Source organism: Sander vitreus, chromosome 1, assembly GCF_031162955.1.
Source record: "Sander vitreus isolate 19-12246 chromosome 1, sanVit1, whole genome shotgun sequence".
Lineage (NCBI taxonomy): Eukaryota > Metazoa > Chordata > Actinopteri > Perciformes > Percidae > Sander > Sander vitreus.
The window spans coordinates 14,466,578-14,485,958 of NC_135855.1; the positions used below are offsets into that span (position 1 = coordinate 14,466,578).

At 41.4% G+C, this 19,381-nt stretch overlaps 1 protein-coding gene across 3 annotated transcripts in view; it reads right to left on the reverse strand.

Annotated features, from left to right (window-relative positions):
* Window positions 1-17,410, reverse strand: part of LOC144533996 (E3 SUMO-protein ligase PIAS1-like) — a 71,582-nt gene extending 54,172 nt beyond the window's left edge. For all 3 annotated transcript variants that reach the window (XM_078275806.1, XM_078275716.1, XM_078275627.1), the window contains exon 1: window positions 17,372-17,410. In XM_078275806.1, coding sequence (XP_078131932.1) covers window positions 17,372-17,395 — 24 coding nt within the window. In that variant the 5' untranslated portion in view covers window positions 17,396-17,410. The remainder of the gene's footprint in view (window positions 1-17,371) is intronic.
* Window positions 17,411-19,381: the final 1,971 nt, after the last annotated feature.

Below are 19,381 nucleotides of genomic sequence, written 5' to 3' on the forward strand. Positions count from 1 at the left end.
AATCTTATAGATATATATTGATATCACACACATATCAATAAAAGCTAAGACAATCTCCTGTCTAAATCAGTTCCCATATGTATTAGGAGTCACACTGTGAAGAAATAAACATTATAACTTATACAGTTGACAAAATATATACATTTTTTCAAAAAAAGTCCAGACGCTTTTGCCCTCATGACATTCACTTATGCCAATAATCAAATAATAATGTCATATTTATTGAAATCACACACACAGCAATGTTCTAAAACAGTTCCCCTATATATTTGGAGTCATGCAGTACAAAAATAAACATAATGAACATTATAACTCATGTAAAAGGACAAACTATTTACATTTCTTCAAAAAAGACCCAAATGTGTGCCACATCTCAAAACATTCTTCTCTGTAGAACGGTAATAGACTGGAGTGACCTATCTTGCCACTCTATAGCCTTTGTTCTCGCTCAGATTCGCTGGAGTGATCCATCTTTCCACTTCATATGCTCTTTGTATGACGGACCTGCCTTCCCATTGGTTGAAAGACGTCAACACAATCTAGCAAAGCATCATGGGATATTCAAAATAGCAACTAGCATCGAGCTAGCAGTAAAAATGACGGAAAATTGATAAATTATGGACATCAAGTGGATAAATCTTGGATATAAGCATTTGGATTTATTGCTGAACAACTCCGAAAAGAGGCACAACTTCCAGGCTGGATAGAAAACCTTCTGTAAAGGCTACAAAGACACCAAAGACACCCCCGTGATGGCTAACTCCTTAGCTTTTAGCAGGAAAAATCGGTAAGTGGCTAAATTAAACCGTTATGAAATTATCTAAATATTAATCAGAGGTGCCGTTTCGTACGGTACCGTATCCTGGACGATAACATAGGGCTTTTAGGGTTAAGCTTTTTGAGTGTTATCTATTTTCTGCTCTAGCCTTTCCGAACGTTTTAGACACAGATATGGTAAATATCCAAAATTATTATTATTATTATTATTTATTTCACTGAAAAACATCAATTTTTTTGGGGAAAGATCCTTAAATCCCCCCGCCAAATATGCGCACCTAAGTCTTCCACAAACCTAGGGAAAAATGTATTAACTGTTGCAGCTTTAGTTTCTATAAAACGTAATCTTTAGCTTCCACTTGCTGTTGCTGCAGGTAATTAAATTTTCTCTCCTCAAGTTTCTTTTGTACAGAGACTTGTACCTTTTCCTCATACTTTGTACTCATGATTTAACTGGGAGATTTTTGTGCCCGCCCAAGTCTTGAAAGTGCTCCAAAAGGCATTTTACATGGCAGGAAATTAATGACATTTTTACTTCCAGGACGCCTGAAATAACGCCTCCTACTTCTCAACTCTATTGTAGAAATATTTTTTTAACTAAAAGATAGCTTGTTTCCATGCCTAATGTGTGAGAGAGATTCAGAGTGACACTACTGCACCTGTCAAGAGGATTAGATGTTATTAAAACCTGTATACACACACAGCTTACTGCAACATTAAAACCAACTCTTGCATGCTCGCTCAAGGCCATCTTAATGCCAATTGACGATTGAAGAGATGTTTTTTTCCCTGCTGATATTAAGGAACTAAATTGTTGGAAAAACTGAAATCAGCATATGCTGCATTTACACCTACTGTGAAATGTCAAAATGTGAAAAAGGTTTATTATTGTAATGTAATCCACGATGGTCTACGTGCACGGTCGCCTCAGTGTGTTGGTGCGTATTTTTTTGTCTTGTTGTTATTGTATTTCGGTTTTCTGCTGCAGTACCCAGAGCTCTTTTACTAGAGATGAGCTCATTAACATAGGAGAAACAACACCAGCCAACTTAATTCCCATATTTCTTGCATCTTCAGGGGATTTATTAGACATTTTGGTCAAAGGTGTGCTCACCATTGCCCATGCAGTGAAACGCCGGAGGCGAGGAAAACGAGCAGGTGCGCTTGTGCGCCCACCGTTACCCGGGATATTACTTTCCAACGTGCGTTTACTGTGAAACAAACTGGAAGATCTTCAGCTACTTTCATCCTGACGGCAGTGGGCCTCATCAACAAGGCCCGGGGCCCCCACTGACTCTGACTCTTAACCCCCCACCCACAGTCACTACACGTTACATTAAAGGCTCTGACCCACCAACCCGACAGCTGACCTTCGGCAGAAAAGGCAGTCAGTCGAGTTGGTCAAAAAAGTGCCTCGGAACACACCGAAGCGACGCTGACTTGAGTGTACGTTCTGCGCGTGCGCGAGACGTAATACGTCTCCGTAACAGCAGGCGGCGCTAACCTGTATTGTCGCCCAAAAAATGTAAACCGGCAGCTGATTGGACGAACGCGTCTCGTGGGTCTGGCTGCTCCCAGATTTTACAACCGGGCATAATGGCGGCTTCGCTCGGAATATGATCTCATATTTTACGAAGATAGTTCACCGAAACGAGTTTCTGACAACATTTTAAGCGAAATTAGGACATGCAGTTGCTGAACTTGTCTTCATTTCAGATCGACAAAGGTCAGTTTAAAAGATTTTCATCAGATTTTGAGAGCCGTTAGTCAGGCTCATCCCGCTCGTCAGTTCCGGGTTAGCGCTCCACCAATCAGATTGGCCATTGAGTCTGACTGCCCGCCTTCCGATTCAACATGTCAACGGCTCTTCCGACTGACGACGGCACGGAACACTGTCCGACAGCCGATAATCGGGTTGGTGTGTCAGGGCCTTTACACACATCCTGGACTATTATCCCTGACCACTTCACATATTATTTATACTGTGAACTTTTGCACAGCCCATGATCAATATTTTTACACACCATGCACCACTAACTGTACAGCCTTCCTTCTTTCCCTTACTAAAACAGTTATGTTGCACACATTTGTTATAGTGTCTTTATACATTCCTTTTGTTGTAATATATGCTATGCTGTTATGTTCTTGATTCTAGCAGTACTTTGCTTTATTGTTTATTCCCTTTTAAATATGTTTATTGTTTACTGTATGCACCCAACACACCCAAATTCCTTGCAAGTGTAAACTGGTTTGGTAATAAATCTGAGATTCTAAATGTCTTTATCTTAATCAATTTAATCACACAAAATCAGCAAACACACAAACACATTTTAAAAAAGGGAAAATGACTACAAACAAGTGCAACCTGGAAATTCACACACATCCACACACCCCAACTATTTCGCGGTTATCACGCGAGGTGCTTCAGTTCAAAGAGGACAGTCACAAAGACGGTGCATGCATGCCACAGAGAGTTAGCATGCGAGGGAGAACATGTTCACACACACAAAAAGCTTAACCTGATCATTAACCTCGCTTGTGCTGGCCAAATGGCTGTTGTGTGTACAAAAACCTCAAATGCACGCATTTAGTGACATGATTATCATATGACATGCACACAGCTGTTCACATGTGTATGTGAATAAATCTGCTCAACTAGCTTAAAACCTTCCTTTTCACAGGGCTGACAGACACATTATTCTAGTACATCTTTACTCTAGTACATCTTTACTTATTGGATGTACATTTTAGTTTGTATTTCACACTTGCTTTGGCCATGCTAATAAAGTCCCTTTGAATTGTACTGAATTGATAAAAATATGTTTGACAATGATTATTTTAACCTATGCTGAGAAAAACAAATCCTTGGATGAACGATTGAAAAGGCCTGGTACAAATTTAGCCTGCAAAGGAAGACAAATTTAGGCTAGCTTTTGCTCCATTGCCTGAGGTGACACAGTACACCATAAATATTTTTCTCTCCACATGACGACACTGAGAAGTAATGCAGTAAAACAGGAGTCTGCAGACCACACCTTGATTCAGACTCTAACTTGCATATTGTGACTGATTGAGTTTACTCAATGGAGGCACAATCAACATCAGAGAAATCAGGATGCTGTTTGACTGGAAGATATGTTTTGAATGCACAGGATGACAGGATTCTACGTATGCTGTAGATTCACAGGTAGGGATAGGTATTGACTGAAACTTTCTGATACTAGTACAGATATACGATACTTTGTGTTAAAGGAGAATTTCGGTCGATTTCAACACGTAGCTATGTTTGCTGTCACGTAGTGCTGTCAGTAGCGAGAAAAACAAAAATAATCGGTGGAAATCAGTGGAAAGCTTTTAATGTGAAGCGGCAAGAGCAGGATATGTTTGGTTTGCATAAGCAGTGACATAACAGACGATACGGCTAAAAGCGATCAGCAAACAGTAAAATAAGGCTGATATGTGAAAGTACAGACAGGAACGCAGGACTGCAAACCACAGAGATTCAGGTAGAAGCTACCAAAGTACTGAGAGCTGAACACAGAGAGAGAGAAAAAAAAAATAAAACTCTCTCTCTCTAGTCTCTGGCATAGCCCCATATGTGTACAGACAGGAAAGAGACTGTAGCGTGTTGGCCGTGGTTGGCCCTGCTACCTAGCTGGACCACAGCAGAGCGGCACGGCAATTGGTTTGGCCCCGGTATTTGCTAAAGTTGACCGACCCGGGATCGTGGAAAAACCCTATTAGAAACAGGTAACCTGGCTACGGATGCATATGGGAAAATCAGTGAAGAATGAAGTGTAAACAGAGGCGCTAAGTCACATGTGTGCACTTTGTTTCTCTTGCTCTCTCCTCAGTATGCAATTGGTTAAATGATGCTTAAACGTCAAAATGGTTAAATATAATTTCCATCCGTGGCCGGTTAGCTCAGTTGGTAGAGCAGGCGCAGACATTCCTCGACGCAGAAGGTCCAAGGTTCAAATACGACCTGTGACGGTTTTCCTGCATGTCTTCCCCCCCTCTCTCTCCCCTTTCATAGCTCAGCTTTCCTATCCAATAAAGATATAAAAAATAATTTATATAAATATATAAATTATTTCCATCCCTAACAGAGACACTGTTTACCTAAGGCTGCCAGTTCAACCCATGATGGAGACTGACAAACAAAGATCAGCTCTGAAGCCATGATCTATTAACATCAACTGCCAATGTGGGTTTAACCCGTGTGTCACAGTGTCAGACTGAATGGGGTATAATAAAAGTCTAAAACTTCCGCTAGTATCCCCTAGAGACAGTGATGGTCGTTAACTACCAACCAAAATCCTTTTCCTTTGAGCTCCACTTTTGCTAGCATGGCTAAAAAAAATATGCTGCACTTTAGTTGGTTTTAAGGAGGTGAACAGTAATGCAGTTTGAACTGCATTTTTGAGTCCCAGGAGACTGGGAGATGGTGAGGCTAATAATGTTGGGCCATGCAGTTTCTGCAAAGGTTCTGCAGGATGTGTGCGTTTGTGTGTGGGTGTGCGGAGGTTGTGTAGGCGGATGGGGGGGGAGCTTGCACACTACCTGGCCATTATATAAGCTCCCACTCTCAGCTAGAGGGCTCTATACTGAGTGCCAACTCCCTCCCCATCCTCCTCCCCTCTGTCCTCCCATCCCCCCACCTCTTAGCCTTCCAGCTACTCTGACTCAGGCTCTGAAATACCTCCGCCTGTTGTTTTCTCTCCCTCCTGCCTCTGTGGCATCACAATCACGGTGTGCATAGTGGATCAAACAAAAGACGGGGTTTGGACGGGGACTCAAACATGGATTGGGCCATTTACTTCCCCAAGCAGGATCCGTTCATGAAACCAGGCTGGACTGACTTCAGAATGACTTCTTTTGTGGTCATTTGCACGTTAAATGCTGTGCCATCACACCAGAGCCTACAGAGGTCTAGTCCCAGCTTGCCACAAGCAGATGGTGAACCTGAAACATGCCCCATTCGATGCTGAACATCACACAGATTTGATGACAAGGGAGGTTTTTAATCTGGTGCCAAAACAGTGCAGGAACATGCTGCTGGTAGCAACCAAACAACACAGATGTGCTGCCATGTATGTGGACAAAGACAGTTGGCAGGAAAAACTCTAACTGACTAAGAAGTGTGATGGCAAAGTGGTACAATCAATTGAGCATGGGCAAAACACCTGTTAGATTATCACAGACCTGCTGAAGAAAGGAGGAAGGATCAAAAGCTAAAAGGCTGAGAACAAAGACATTAGACACCAAAACCCCACTGCACTGGTCTGGCGAGAAAATGAAGAAGAGTAGGAAGACAATCATTGAGTTGCACTCGCCCTCTGCACCCTTTCAATCCTGCAGAGTTGCGGGAGGTCGGCAGACACCGAGATGAAGGGGAATTGTAGAGACAGTAGCCTGAGAATGCAGGCTGTGCAGCAAACATGTTTCGGGTGAAGAGCACAGATGCCTTTATACTAGGGCAATATATCGATATATGAGACTAGATATCGTCTTAAATGTTGGATATCATAATATCCTGATATGACAAGTGTTCTTCTCCTGGTTTTAAAGGCTGCATTACAGTAAAGTGATGTACACACCAGACTGTTCTAGCTGTTCTGTTATTTGCCTTTACCCACATAGTTATTATATCAACATAACTGATGATTATTTATCAAAAATCCCATTGTGTGCATATTTTGTGAAAGCACCAACTGTCAACCCTACAATATTGCCAAAATATCGATATCGAGGTATTTGGTCAAAAATATTGGGATATTTGATTTTCTCCATCATGCCCAGCTCTACTTTATACCATTAGAGTGTCCTCTCTTATGTTGGGCTACATCTGAGGAACGCCTGGGAACTGCAATTGTGTTATTGTGGTCTAGTCCTGGGATTCATTCAAAGAAGGCAGCCTAGATCGGTGATGCAGCATTTTATTGAATGTGAGCATTGTGGAATTTTACTGATGGTATCAGGCATGATGGCATGACAAGTACACACTGTTAGTAACACCATCAGATATGCTGGGCATTGTATTGCACACCAGTGCTGAGTAGAAGCATCATTTTTTTTACAAGTACTTTTTACCATGCATCAGTGTTAAAATATCACCTTGACCTAAATGTCACTAATATTACTCCTGCAACCATCTTGTTAACTGTGCAGCCCTCCTTCACTCGACTTTCACGGCGCGCGCTGAACTAATCAATTAGTCAAAAATAAGAAAATAAAACCAGCGTCTAATCAATTCATTATTATTACTACAGGCACTATTGTGCATGTTTTGTTTGGTTCCCAACATTCATCTGCTGGTATCACACAGAGCTGATAACTTCTTTTTACTTCGTTTATTGCATAAAAACACAATGACGAATCAACCGCTATTATTCCACAGGCAAGAGGTGACCCACTGGATCACCACAACATTTTCATTTAATTTCAACATTCAAGCAAAACTGTTTAAACAAAGCTGTTTTCTTCTAAATGGAGAGGGGTTTTCCGCTCATAGCAGGTTACTTCCTAAAGAACAAAGAACGTTTGGTGAATCAGTGTCCTAAGCTGCGGTCCCTCGGGTCACAGGTCACTGGTGAGGCCACGGCATGTGCTCACTTCTTCTTAAAGGTCCCATGGCATGGTGCTCTTTGGATGCTTTTATATAGGCCTCAGTGGTCCCCTAATACTGTATCTATTTCCCAAAATTCAGCCTTGGTGCAGAATTACAGCCACTAGAGCCAGTCCCACAATGAGCTTTCCTTAGTATGTGCCATTTCTGTGTCTGTAGCTATTGAGGAGGGGAGGCGGGGAGGGTGGCAGGGGGTGTGGCCTTGACCATGTCTCTCTCTCATGGGCGGGCCAAATTCTCTGGGCGGGCAAAGCAGAGAAAGGGGAGGTAACCTTTCCCCTTATGACGTCATAAAGGGAAGATTCCAGATTGGCCCATCTGAGCTTTCATTTTCTCAAAGGCAGAGCAGGATACCCAGGGCTCGGTTTACACCTATCGCCATTTCTAGCCACTGGGGGACCATAGACAGGCTGGGGGAACTCATATTAATGTTAAAACTCATAAAAGTGAAATTTGTCATGCCATGGGACCTTTAAGCTGACTGTTCAGGACTAGGACTCAGCAGAAAGAAGAAAAATATAGTTTTCATTCATCTTCAAACGTAAGAAAAAAAACATCTAAAAGGTGGTATATGATTTTCTTTTGGGGTTGCTCAACATAAGACAACTAAGACTCAATCTGTATGTGAAAGCAATTATCAAGAAAAACTTGTATAAATGTATAAAGGCATCCCAACTTCTACTTCAAATTATTGTTTCTATTTGGGTAACCTGTGGAGTAGGTGCTATTAGGCAACACAATGTCTAACATACAGTACCAAGGTACTGCACATAAAACTTAGATGCAGCTAATCTTGATGCATGTCACACACAAAAAACGTATGCCACATTGCTGCTAATCATAAGTGAATTAGGAGTCAAGAATGACCAAAGTGACAGAGATTTATGAACTTCAAGGTGATGGTCTTAGAAACACACCAGACTCCTAAAGCCTGCAGCAGGATAAAGAAATATTCTATGATGACAGACTTTTCACAAGAAATTATTCATTTTTTCACTCTTGATTGAAAGCAACATTTCTCTGATATTCCAACATTTACAAACCTAAAAAAAAAGAAAAACAAATCTGCCAGGAGGGCGGCCAGTAACATGCCTGTCTTTCTTCCTCCAGTTGGAAACATAATTGAGCTCCAAACTGCTACCTACCCATGTCTGTCTCAAATGTGACATGTTTCCACGGCAACAGGACTGTGTAACAAAATCACCACAGGAGTTAAGAAAAAGCTCCATCTTGCCGAAAGCCTAAGTCGATGGCTGCAGACAAGATGTGCTCTCACGGGGCAAAAAAAAAAAACTAGAGAATATTAAGAGCTTACATGAATATATGTAATGCGGCCTGAACTGTCAATACATGTTTGGTATCTTTGGGGGTGTTAGTGCGCAGAAGCATGGAAGGGAGGGGGAGGGGACGGGATGAGGAGGAGGAGGGAGGGGCGAGCTAGCCTCGTTTTGTTTGAAAATACTTTTAACGTCAACAAGAAGTGCCGTCACCCAACATCGCTTAGAGCACCTTTAAAGTTTAAATGAATCCCAGGACACATCTTTTGTTATATATCACGGTTATGGGACCCAGATAGACAGGTTCACAGCCTACGAAGTAAACCACGGCTCTTTATTATCTTAAAACTTTGTATTTTTTTTTTTGCTTAAATGAACAAAAAATTGAACATGTATTCCCGTCAATAAAAACAAAGCATTAATCATAAACAAAAAACAGAGCGTGTTTAATTTCTCTGGACAGCTACAGCCCAGGATGTTTGGAGTTGCTATGGCAACAAGTGACAGCTGCCGCTAGCACCCCTCAGCTCAGTCAGTAGGGAGTTGGGTTGGGAACTGGAGGGTTGCTGGAGGGTATGGCTGCCCCATACAGGCCAAAGTATGTTGGTGGACTGGTAGCTGGAGAGGTGCCAGTTCACCTCCTGGGCACTGCCAATGTGCTCTTGAGCAAGGCACCGAACCCCATGGGCAGCTCCCTCACTCTGACATCTCTCCATTAGTGCATGTATAGGTACTGAGCATGTAATTCAGGCCTGTGTGTAATGTGTGTAACAACAACAGAGTGAAAACATTGTAATTTCCCCTTGCAGGAATAATAAAGTATATATTATTATTATTTAGAGATGTTCCGATACCAGTATCGGCTCCGATACTGCCTAAAACGCTTGTATCGGGAAGTACTGGAGTTTATGCACCGATCCGATACCACGTAATAAAGCCCTAAAGAAAAAATACGTTAAAGTAGTTTATTTATGTTCTTTTTCTGTTATAATTGACTGTCAAACTGCATAATAAAAGAAAGTTCTGTGGCATTCATGTTTCACAAAGAGTTTAACCTGAGCCAGCACGACAACAAAGATAGAAATCATATCACATCCATACAGGGATAGTAGTATACAGTTCTTAAAACATAATAAAATACATGACACACTGGTATCGGATCGGTACTCGGTATCGGCCGATACGCAAGTTCATGTATCGGAATTGGTATCGGGAAGCAAAAAATGGTATCGGACCATCTCTATTATTATTATTATTAGCATAATGTTAATGAATGACGGACATTTCTGCTACAGCATCGTCATTTACGGTAACGTTACTAATTAAACAAAGCAACATAGTGGATTAAACACCACATTACCCACAACACCACTACCTACATTAGCTACTTAAACGAATGTAAAGGTGCTTCGTGGATTTTTAACGTTTGAAAGCTGACTGGACTTGCAACTGCGGGCGGGCATCCTCTGGTAGGAATCCATAGTATCATAGGCTAGCTAACGTTACTGTTAGGTGATGCTACGGCGGTACTGCAAAAGCGTTTGATGGATCCAAACAATAGTGTGACCAATCTCATTTTAAAAAATGCTCTAATGCTTTAATTACGGTTATACAAAATAACGGCGATTATGTCAAAAAAAAATTACGGTTAGACAGACAATTATTTAATAATTGTTACAGGCCTACACCTAACGGATTTTTACATTTCCAGTACTTGTGTGTCTGAAATGAACAAACTCTTAGTCACCAAGTATGAGCTTGAAACACATGCCAACATATGCGCATGCATGTAAGCTTTAAACACACCAACAGCTGAGAACAGTTATCATTCACTCTGGTGACTTCCAACGTCCAATTCTCTTTCAACTGAAAATTAACTGCAGCGATAATGATAATGACAACAAGCGCAATAGGCAGGTGTTGAAAGGATGTAGAGGAGCAGAGAAGAGGGCCTGTATCATTAGGGATTAACCTAGCCACAGGCTCTACAAATAGACTGTCTCCACCTATAAGCCGCCAGAGCACAGACAGTTATTTGTATTGCCAGGTTGCTGCTGCTGCCGCCAGAGAAGAGAGAAGACAGTTCAAAGAAGCTGAGGCGGATCGGGACTCCTGTGAAACAAAATGCGATGCAACAGAACACATTCGGGGGGCCCGGCAACATCAGAGGCTTTCACAAGCAAAGGTTTTGCCTAAGATGACTGCATCACAGATGCATGGACCAATTCAGCGTATAAGCTATAATAATATACAGCCTAAGGCAACCATGAACAAAAGGTGCAGCAGTGTAAACCAATATACTGTAGATAAGAGTAGATAAAAGTAAATCAGTCGTTTTTTTTAATAGGGGTGGGCGATATATAGCGTCTACGATAATATCGTCATTGTTGTGTTAACGATGTACAAATTGACATTATCGAGTATTTAAATTACTTCGGGAAAAAAAAACACTTCAATACACGCATTAAAACTGTAGAAGGGGCGACAAAGATGGCGGCAACAAAGATGGCGGCAACAAAGATGGCGGCAGCAAAGATGGCGGCGCGTGATTGTGCAGCGGCTCCTAGCTCTCCTGTCAATGTATATTTATGTTTTTTGTTTGCGTTTTTCGTAAGTTCCCATGTCGAGGTCTTACTGACAAGTACAGCCACACTGAACTAATCAACATAGGACTACGATACAACACAGCCGCTACATAACATCCCGGAGGACATAGCCAGACCGGGTGCTCTGTGGATTGTTGTTGTTGAGAGAAAGCAGAAGCGAGGATGCCGGTCGGGTCTGCTAGCCGACCTCCACTGCCAAGCCTCCTACTCACCAACGCCAGATCCATCGCACACAAAATGGATGAGCTGGAACTCAGCATAGCAACGAACAACTACACACGGAACTGCTGTGTGATGAATATCACCGGAACCTGGCTGAAGCCCCTCATCCGACGCCGCCGTGCAGGTAGAAGGCCGAGCTAGCTACCGGCAGGATCGAGACAAGAACTCCGGCAAGACCAGAGGAGGAGGACTGTGCATTTTTGTGTACCAACAGCAGGATCGTTGCCCTGCACTGCTCACCTGACCTGGAAGCCCTGTCGGTAATATGCAGACCATTTTATTTACCAAGAGAGCACAACGTAGTGACTGTTAAGGTGTGGACACACAGAGCCGACGGCCAAACGTCGGCAGAAAAGGAAGTTGGGCTGATCTGTCTCCCCAAATTGGTCAAAAAAGTGCCTCGGAACACACCAAAGCGACGAGACGCAATACGTCTCCATAACAGCAGGCGGCGCTAATCTGTATTGTCGCCCAAAAATGAAAACCGGCAGCTGATTGGACGAACACATCACATGGGTCTGACTTCTCCGGAAATTCCAAGGGGGTAAGCGTCTCCTCACAACCCGAACCTCCTATGGCGCCATTTTGATGCTAATAAGCCATCACCTCCCGTTAGCATTCCATTGACTGTCATTCATTTTGGCGCCAATTTGACAGCGAGTAACTTTACATCTGAAGCGTTTAAAGACTATTTGTCCATTGTTTATTTCTAAAGAAACACGACAATGTATAAAAGGCTCCATTTTCTTGTATCTCACGTTATGGCTCCATAGCAGACGTTTTTGTAAAAATAGGCTAACGATTGTGTCATAACCACCAGACTTACTGTCGCACAGTAGAGGAATTACCGTATAGTACAGGAGAAGCTCGCAGAGGGTTTCGACTTACATTCGCTGTTTAAGTTTAATTACTAATGTTAACTGGCATTTTAGTTAGCAATAATTAGCCTGTGCCTATGTTCTCTCCTTACATATACCTACGCTCTCCGTCTCTGCAAGATTGGATGACTGAGATTTCTCTTGGCACATCTACCAGAAGACTTACAACTTTCAGACAGGTTGCTCACGTCACATTTACGTCGTCTCTCTCAGTTGGAGGCTGTGCAGTAACGCTCAGCGCTCACCGGAAAAGTGCTTCTAATATCCTTCACTGGTCTCCGTCCAGAGCAACGGGATCTATTGGTCCATTCTTATATAATGTCTATGGGAAATTCACAGCCAGACTGGCATGGCGGCTTGTTCAGAATACGATCTCATATTGTACTAAAATAGTTCACCGAAACGTGTTTCTGAAAACATTTTAAGCGAGAAATAGTCCATGCAGTTGCTGAATCTGTCTGCATTTCAGATCAACAAAGATTTTCCAGGCTCTAGTCACGCTCATTCCGCTCCCCGTTTCCGGGTTATGTCTTTGAATTGTTTTTACTTGAATACTTACATTTTAAAGAAAATAAATAAGAACTGTTTTTATTCAACATTATTATTATCATTAGTGATTAAGTAATTCAGACTTTTAAAAACACATTCTTAAAGGATATTGTCCAATTATCGTTATCGTCAAAATCGCCACAAATAGAGATATTATTTTTTGTCCATATCGCCCACTCCTATTTTTAAAGCAAAAATCCCAAACATTTCCTTGTTGTATGCTCTCAGTTGTGAACATCTGCAGCTGCTTTTCTTTAGTAAACTCAATATTTTTGAAATCACCTTGGGCTTTAAGAAACTGTAATCGGTATGTTTCACTATTTTCTGCCATTTTATAGACCAACTGATTCATGTTAATCATTTTAATAATGAAAATAAGCATTAGTACTGCAAAGCTGAAGCCCTACTGCAAAGTTACAGATGTTTTTGGAAGATGTGCTAAATTAGGTTATTTTGACTGAAATCAAAACAATAAAGCAGGTAGGGCCAAACTATGTCAAATATTAACCAGCAACTATTTTAAATGAATCATTTTAGTAATTTTTCCATTAAATAAATAAATAAAGTTTCAGCTTCCCATGTTTGAGAATGTGCTGCTAAACTGGATCTCTATGGATGGTTGGTTGGACAATTCAAGCAATTTAAAGGCATCCCTTTAAGTTCTGAAAGTTCTCTGTTTGTTTCACAATTTTTGGACAGTTAGAAAAAATGAAATGAAAAATGTAAATACATCAATAAAGTAAACAGACTGCAAATAAATTGTTGCAGCCCTATATGCAGAGCAAATAGGGGCTATGTTTATATACAAACACCCCTTTTAATTAATATTCTCTGCATCCACAGCTTCAGAACTCTCTCTTTCTGGTGGTCTAAAGATTCCTGCCACTGCTGTGTGTTTGCAGCCTTAGAACCTTAGAAGAGTCAGGCTGGCCCAGTGCAAAACATCACACACAACATAACTGCTCTCTACACCACATGGTGCATATGGACCGAAGAGATACATTCACTCATTAAAATAACACATTTTTATCTCAGTTGTAACACTGCGGTTTTTTTGTTTGTTTTTTGTGTAGAGTTTTTTTTTTTTTTTTTAAACGTCTTTTGCATGACAAAAATGTAAATAGGCTATACAATCGATTTCTTAACTGCTAATTAAAAGGTGCTCTAAGCGATGTTGGGTGACGTTACTTCTTGGTGACGTTCAAAGTATTTTCAAACAAAACGGAGGCTAGCTCGCCCCCCCCCCCAAAACCTTCTTGTCGGTTATTGGCTGGAACGCTGGAACACTGTTTGTTATGTTTCGTGGTGCAGGTTGGCGCAGTTTGTCTTTGTTGGCGTTTGTGGAGCCTGGGCTGTCTACAGAGACCGCGTTTTCTTTTCCAGTGTGTTCAGGGGACAGGCAGCTCGCGGACAGTGAGGAGAAGTTTGCTGTATGTGACAAAACATGTTGTAGCCTAAAAGACGCGTGACATCGCTTAGAGCACCTTTAACTTGTTAGTCCTAACTTTAAACCAGCAAGTTGCGTTTTAAGCTCCTCTTTTTCTGTTTGTGGAGAGCTACATGACACATTGATGAGGACCGGTGAGTTAAATCATACACGCCACGGGCCGCTGTGGACTTGTGTCAGTCCCGCAAGCGGTTTCAGGAAAGTGGCTGCATGTGTCTGACAATGCACAGAACATCAAGCCTACAGCTGTCCGCAGACACGGAGTGCGGAAAGTGTGTCAGAGCCTCCCGGACGGGTGAAATGAGACTCCGTTTCCTGTGCTTTTTTTTGGAAGGCTGGCTGCCAAAAATCGCACCTTACTAGCTAATTAATTAGCCTGAGTTAAACGCTAGTAATCAGTAAACAGAAGGTAGTGGCTGGTGCGTTTTTGTGTCGGCCCACCCCCCACATTTGGCGAGTGTTAATTTCGGACCCTGCACACGCGGTAGAATGTTTTTAAGGAGAAAGTAGGCCTATCAACAGAAATAAATGATCGTCATGGGAAAAATACGTAGATAAAAGCTTCAGAATTTCGATGTCGATAAATTTCCGATTAATCGTCCAGCCCTAGCTGTAAATATTATATCAAAATAAGCTATCTATCCATCCATAAAAGCTTCCTAAGTGGTTCATCATTACTGTACAGTGAACAGCAGGGCACGAGGTAACATTCATGCACAAAACAGGCAGACCAGCCCAATGACTTCCTTCATGTTTGTGCAGACCACCATTCTTTATTTTAACAAAAGCAAGAGCAGCATCCCACAAAAAAACCTTTATCATCCATCAAATCAGGGCTGCGACTGTTGTTTAAGCTATTGATTATCTGTTTTTTATTCAATCGATATATAAACCTATCAAAAAACACATAACGACAAATACCCCATCACACCTGGCCAGAGCTTTAATGGCATCATCTTCCTCAGCCACCAGCTGCTCCATTGTCTCATCACAATGTGCTAGTTTTACTGTAAAGAGCTTTTTTTTGTTTGACCTGCAGTCCACAAAAAAAAGAAATCGGCATTAATCTGATTAATCAACTAACAGAAAAACTATCTGCAACTATTGTGATAACCAATTAATTAGTTGTCTGACACTGTCTAAATAGAGAAAACTATTTACTGATTAATTAACAATGAAAATAATTGTCAGTTCCAGCCAATAACCGACAAGAAGGATTTGGGGGTGGGGGTTGGGGGGTTAGTGCACGGAAGGGAGGGGGAGGGGACGGGATGAGGAGGAGGGAGGGGCGAGCTAGCCTCCGTTTTGTTTGAAAATACTTTGAACGTCAACAAGAAGTGACGTCACCCAACATCACTTAGAGCACCTTTAACTCATTAATCAGGGAAAGGATATATTAAACTATAGGCAATATATACCGCAAGACCACATCTGGCTTTTCAAAGGAGGCAATGGCATAGTGTTCAGCTTCATTACAGTCTGTGTAGCTGAACAGCTGGCACAAAGGAGCATGTATAGATCCACAGGCAGTGGAAACCCAGCAGGGAAAGTCTAAAAATAGCCCAAGACTCTGATCAATAACTGCTAGATATGTTCCAACTCTGCTTTCCAAAGTTAAATTAAAAGCAGCTACCGAGCAAACAGAGTCATGTAAAAGGCAAGGTGCACCAGTGATGAAAATCCAGTGGTGGAACTAAGTACATTTAATCAAGTACTCTACTTACAGTACAAATTTGAGGTACTTGTACTTCAGTTCCATTTTATGCTTCTTTATGCTCTACTCCACTACATCTCACGGGAAATATTGTACTTCTAACGTCACTACATTGGTCTGACAGCTTTAGTTACTTCTCAGATTACAAGTTTTCATACCCTTCATGTTCAGTGAAAACCACACGTCTGCATATGTGTTGATTTTAAATGTTTGTGATAAACTGAAGGGTGAAGTGTTTATGTGTTGAGAAACTTCTCTAACCTAATAAATAAACTGTTAATTTGTCTTGAATTTGCTGGCAAATGCATAGTCACAAAGCTGAAAATAGGGACTGATTTGACACCATGAAAAACAGCGACACAGCGCAGCTACAAACATGATTATAGAATATGATGCACTGCTGTAGATTAAATTACCTAACGGTATATAAAGGAGTTAAAATTAGAACAACCATAAACATCTACAGCAGTAAAACGCAACATACACAGTGCTGCAGCAGTAATAGTAATCCAGAAACATTGTTGTTTGGTTGTTGCTTGAAGCGAAGTATTTTCACAGTCCGGTATTAGTAGGCTCGGAGTACTTCTGCCACCCCTGTGAATCTCTGAGAGTAGACCACCTGGACACTTAGCTGATATAACGTGTGATCTGCAGCCAGTGCACCGTTACACGTTTATTATGCCCGTATCAACAGGTGAAGAGAGTCACAGAGGTATTAATAAGCAGGCCAGGTGACGTTAGCCTACTTCAGCTGCAGACAGACTCAGCCTCCGTCAGCTATCAACTTTATAATCATGCATACCGTGTTTGAGGAATAATCCGTCCATGTGTGTGTATGCTTTCAAACATGAAGCATGAAGCCGCTGTCACATTCAAAGACAGTCTGGAGGCTATCAGCGCGACAAAATGCTCTCGAGCTCAGGCTATTTTCTCCCCAAATTATTAATCAAACACACCGGACAGAGACAGCTCTGATAGCCTGAAGTGAACCGCTGCCTTTCGTGTTAAAACAACACACAGCGGATGGGTTAAAAAGTGCCAGCAGCTGTTGTATTCAAGAAAACCAGCGCGTCTCAATATCAACATAAACATGCTCGTGCAAGCTTTGGCGCTCGCGGATTCAATAAAGTTTCCACTGTGTTTGATCTATAAACATTAAAATCTGACAACATCTCAGGTCCCCGGGGCTTAAAATCACTGCCGCGCTGTGTGACTTGACAATTAAACGCTTGCTAAACGAGCAAAATTATAATGATTTCAGGCTGCGTCTTACCTTCAGTTCCGCACTCTCCGCCATCTTGTATTTCTTTGCGCAGGCGTGGTGAGGTGCTGTCACATGACTGGGACGCGCAGAGCTGCTGCGTGAACGCGCACACAGCGACAGGGGTGCGTTCAGGAACAGAAATGATAGAAGGAAAAAACAGCTGTAGAAGTTTGTAGAATGTTACAGAAATACAGAAATAAATGATAAATGATAATTATAATAAAATAAATAATGCAAACAAATGTTACAAAGTGCTTCCAAATAAAAGCAAGACAAATTAAGCACAAGTAAAACAATAAAATAGGCATTTAAACACAGCAGCGCAAAAAAGGTAAAAAGAAACAAATTAGAATTGAATAGAGTAGAAAATAGAAAAACAACACAAGCCTAACTTAATCTTAAAGCTGCAGCAGGTAGTTTTTTTTTTTTTCCATCATTGGGCAAAAAAAATGTATATTAACTTTGTAGCATATTGTGATTCAAGTGGTCTGAGAGAAAACTAGACTTCTACACCTCTTGGCTCTGTTTTTGGCCAATTACAGGTCATTTCAAAGAGAGAAAGGGCATTCCTATTGGCTGTTCTGCACATGCATTGCCCATGTGACAGAGAATGGAGAGGGAGAGCTGCAGGAACAGGTCTCACTCTAACTCATTCTTTTATTTCTACCCACTGCAAACTCTTTCTCGCGTTTTTTTCTACAAACCTTTTAATCAGATCTCACGGTCTTTATGATGGATGGAGTTTGGTCGTATTACTGAGCAAACTCCATCCACTGATGAAGACTGTGAGATGCAATTGAAAGCTCCAGGAAGTAAGTGGGCCTTGAGTTAAGAACATTATGGTAGAATATTCGAACAAGAATATTATAATTTCTATTATACTCTATATTAATGCTGTCACAAGCCAGGCCGCACAGCCATGACACAAAAATAAGGAGATGCACTCAACAAAGCCAATTAACAAATATTGTATTAGTTTAAATCATAAAGCAAAAATAAACTTAAACTAACAGTGGGATGTGTAATCAATGAGTTCAGTAAGACGAGTGGTTTCACGAGTGAAAGAATGTATGTGTAGTGTTGTATGGTGCAGCAAAACAAACCACAACGCAACCAAGGACCGGATGACGGTGTGTCAGCGAGGAGGGAGCACAACTGAATCCAAAAGGCCTTTTTAAAAGTTTACTAGCTCATAGAGCCCAGGATCTTCCGCTCTACTCACGACAACCTCTGCCACACCCACCTGCAGTACCTGCAAGGAAAGCAGCCACACAAACAAAGTAATTGGCAGAAATGGCGGAGAGGGTTGCACAATGCAGACACATACTCTTATTATTTATTTTTTACTTTCCCTACTTCTCTGCACTTATTTCTGTCCTTGTGCAACCAAATTTCCTTATCTTGTGTTGTCTTAACTAGAATGTAATAAAATTGACATCTTGATACAAACAGCCAACATGCAATCTATGTTATGTTGTGTCTATGTTATGCGTAGTGATGTCTATATGTCAAAAATGATGGTCATTGTTGCCTTGTTTTTCTTGTCTTTTGTGTCAAAAATGCCTCATGATTTTTGCTGCAACCTAATTTCCCCACATGGCAACCCACATGGACAATAAAAAAACAAAAAGATGTACTCACATTTGGTTTCTTGAGTCTTTTCATTGATTGACCTGTTTCTCTGTTTGCACCCATTAAAAAAGCAGCTATGTAATATGCCTGGATTTTTGCCTGGATTTTTTTCAACATTAACAGCTGAAATGATATTCAAACACTCCCATACGTATTGCTGAAATTCTATTCCACTGGGTTTTGTTTTTATGTCAAAACAAACAAACAAACATTATTAGTCAAATATGCAGGTCATCTCTGGCCATAACAATGTGGACCAAACAGTCTCTCTCTCAAATATCAACAAAAGACCAATATCATGTTTGCCATCTTTATAAAACTGCGCCACCCTGCCACACCTCAACATGCTCGGCTCATATTCCCTATGCCAGCGCTGACTTAAGACCA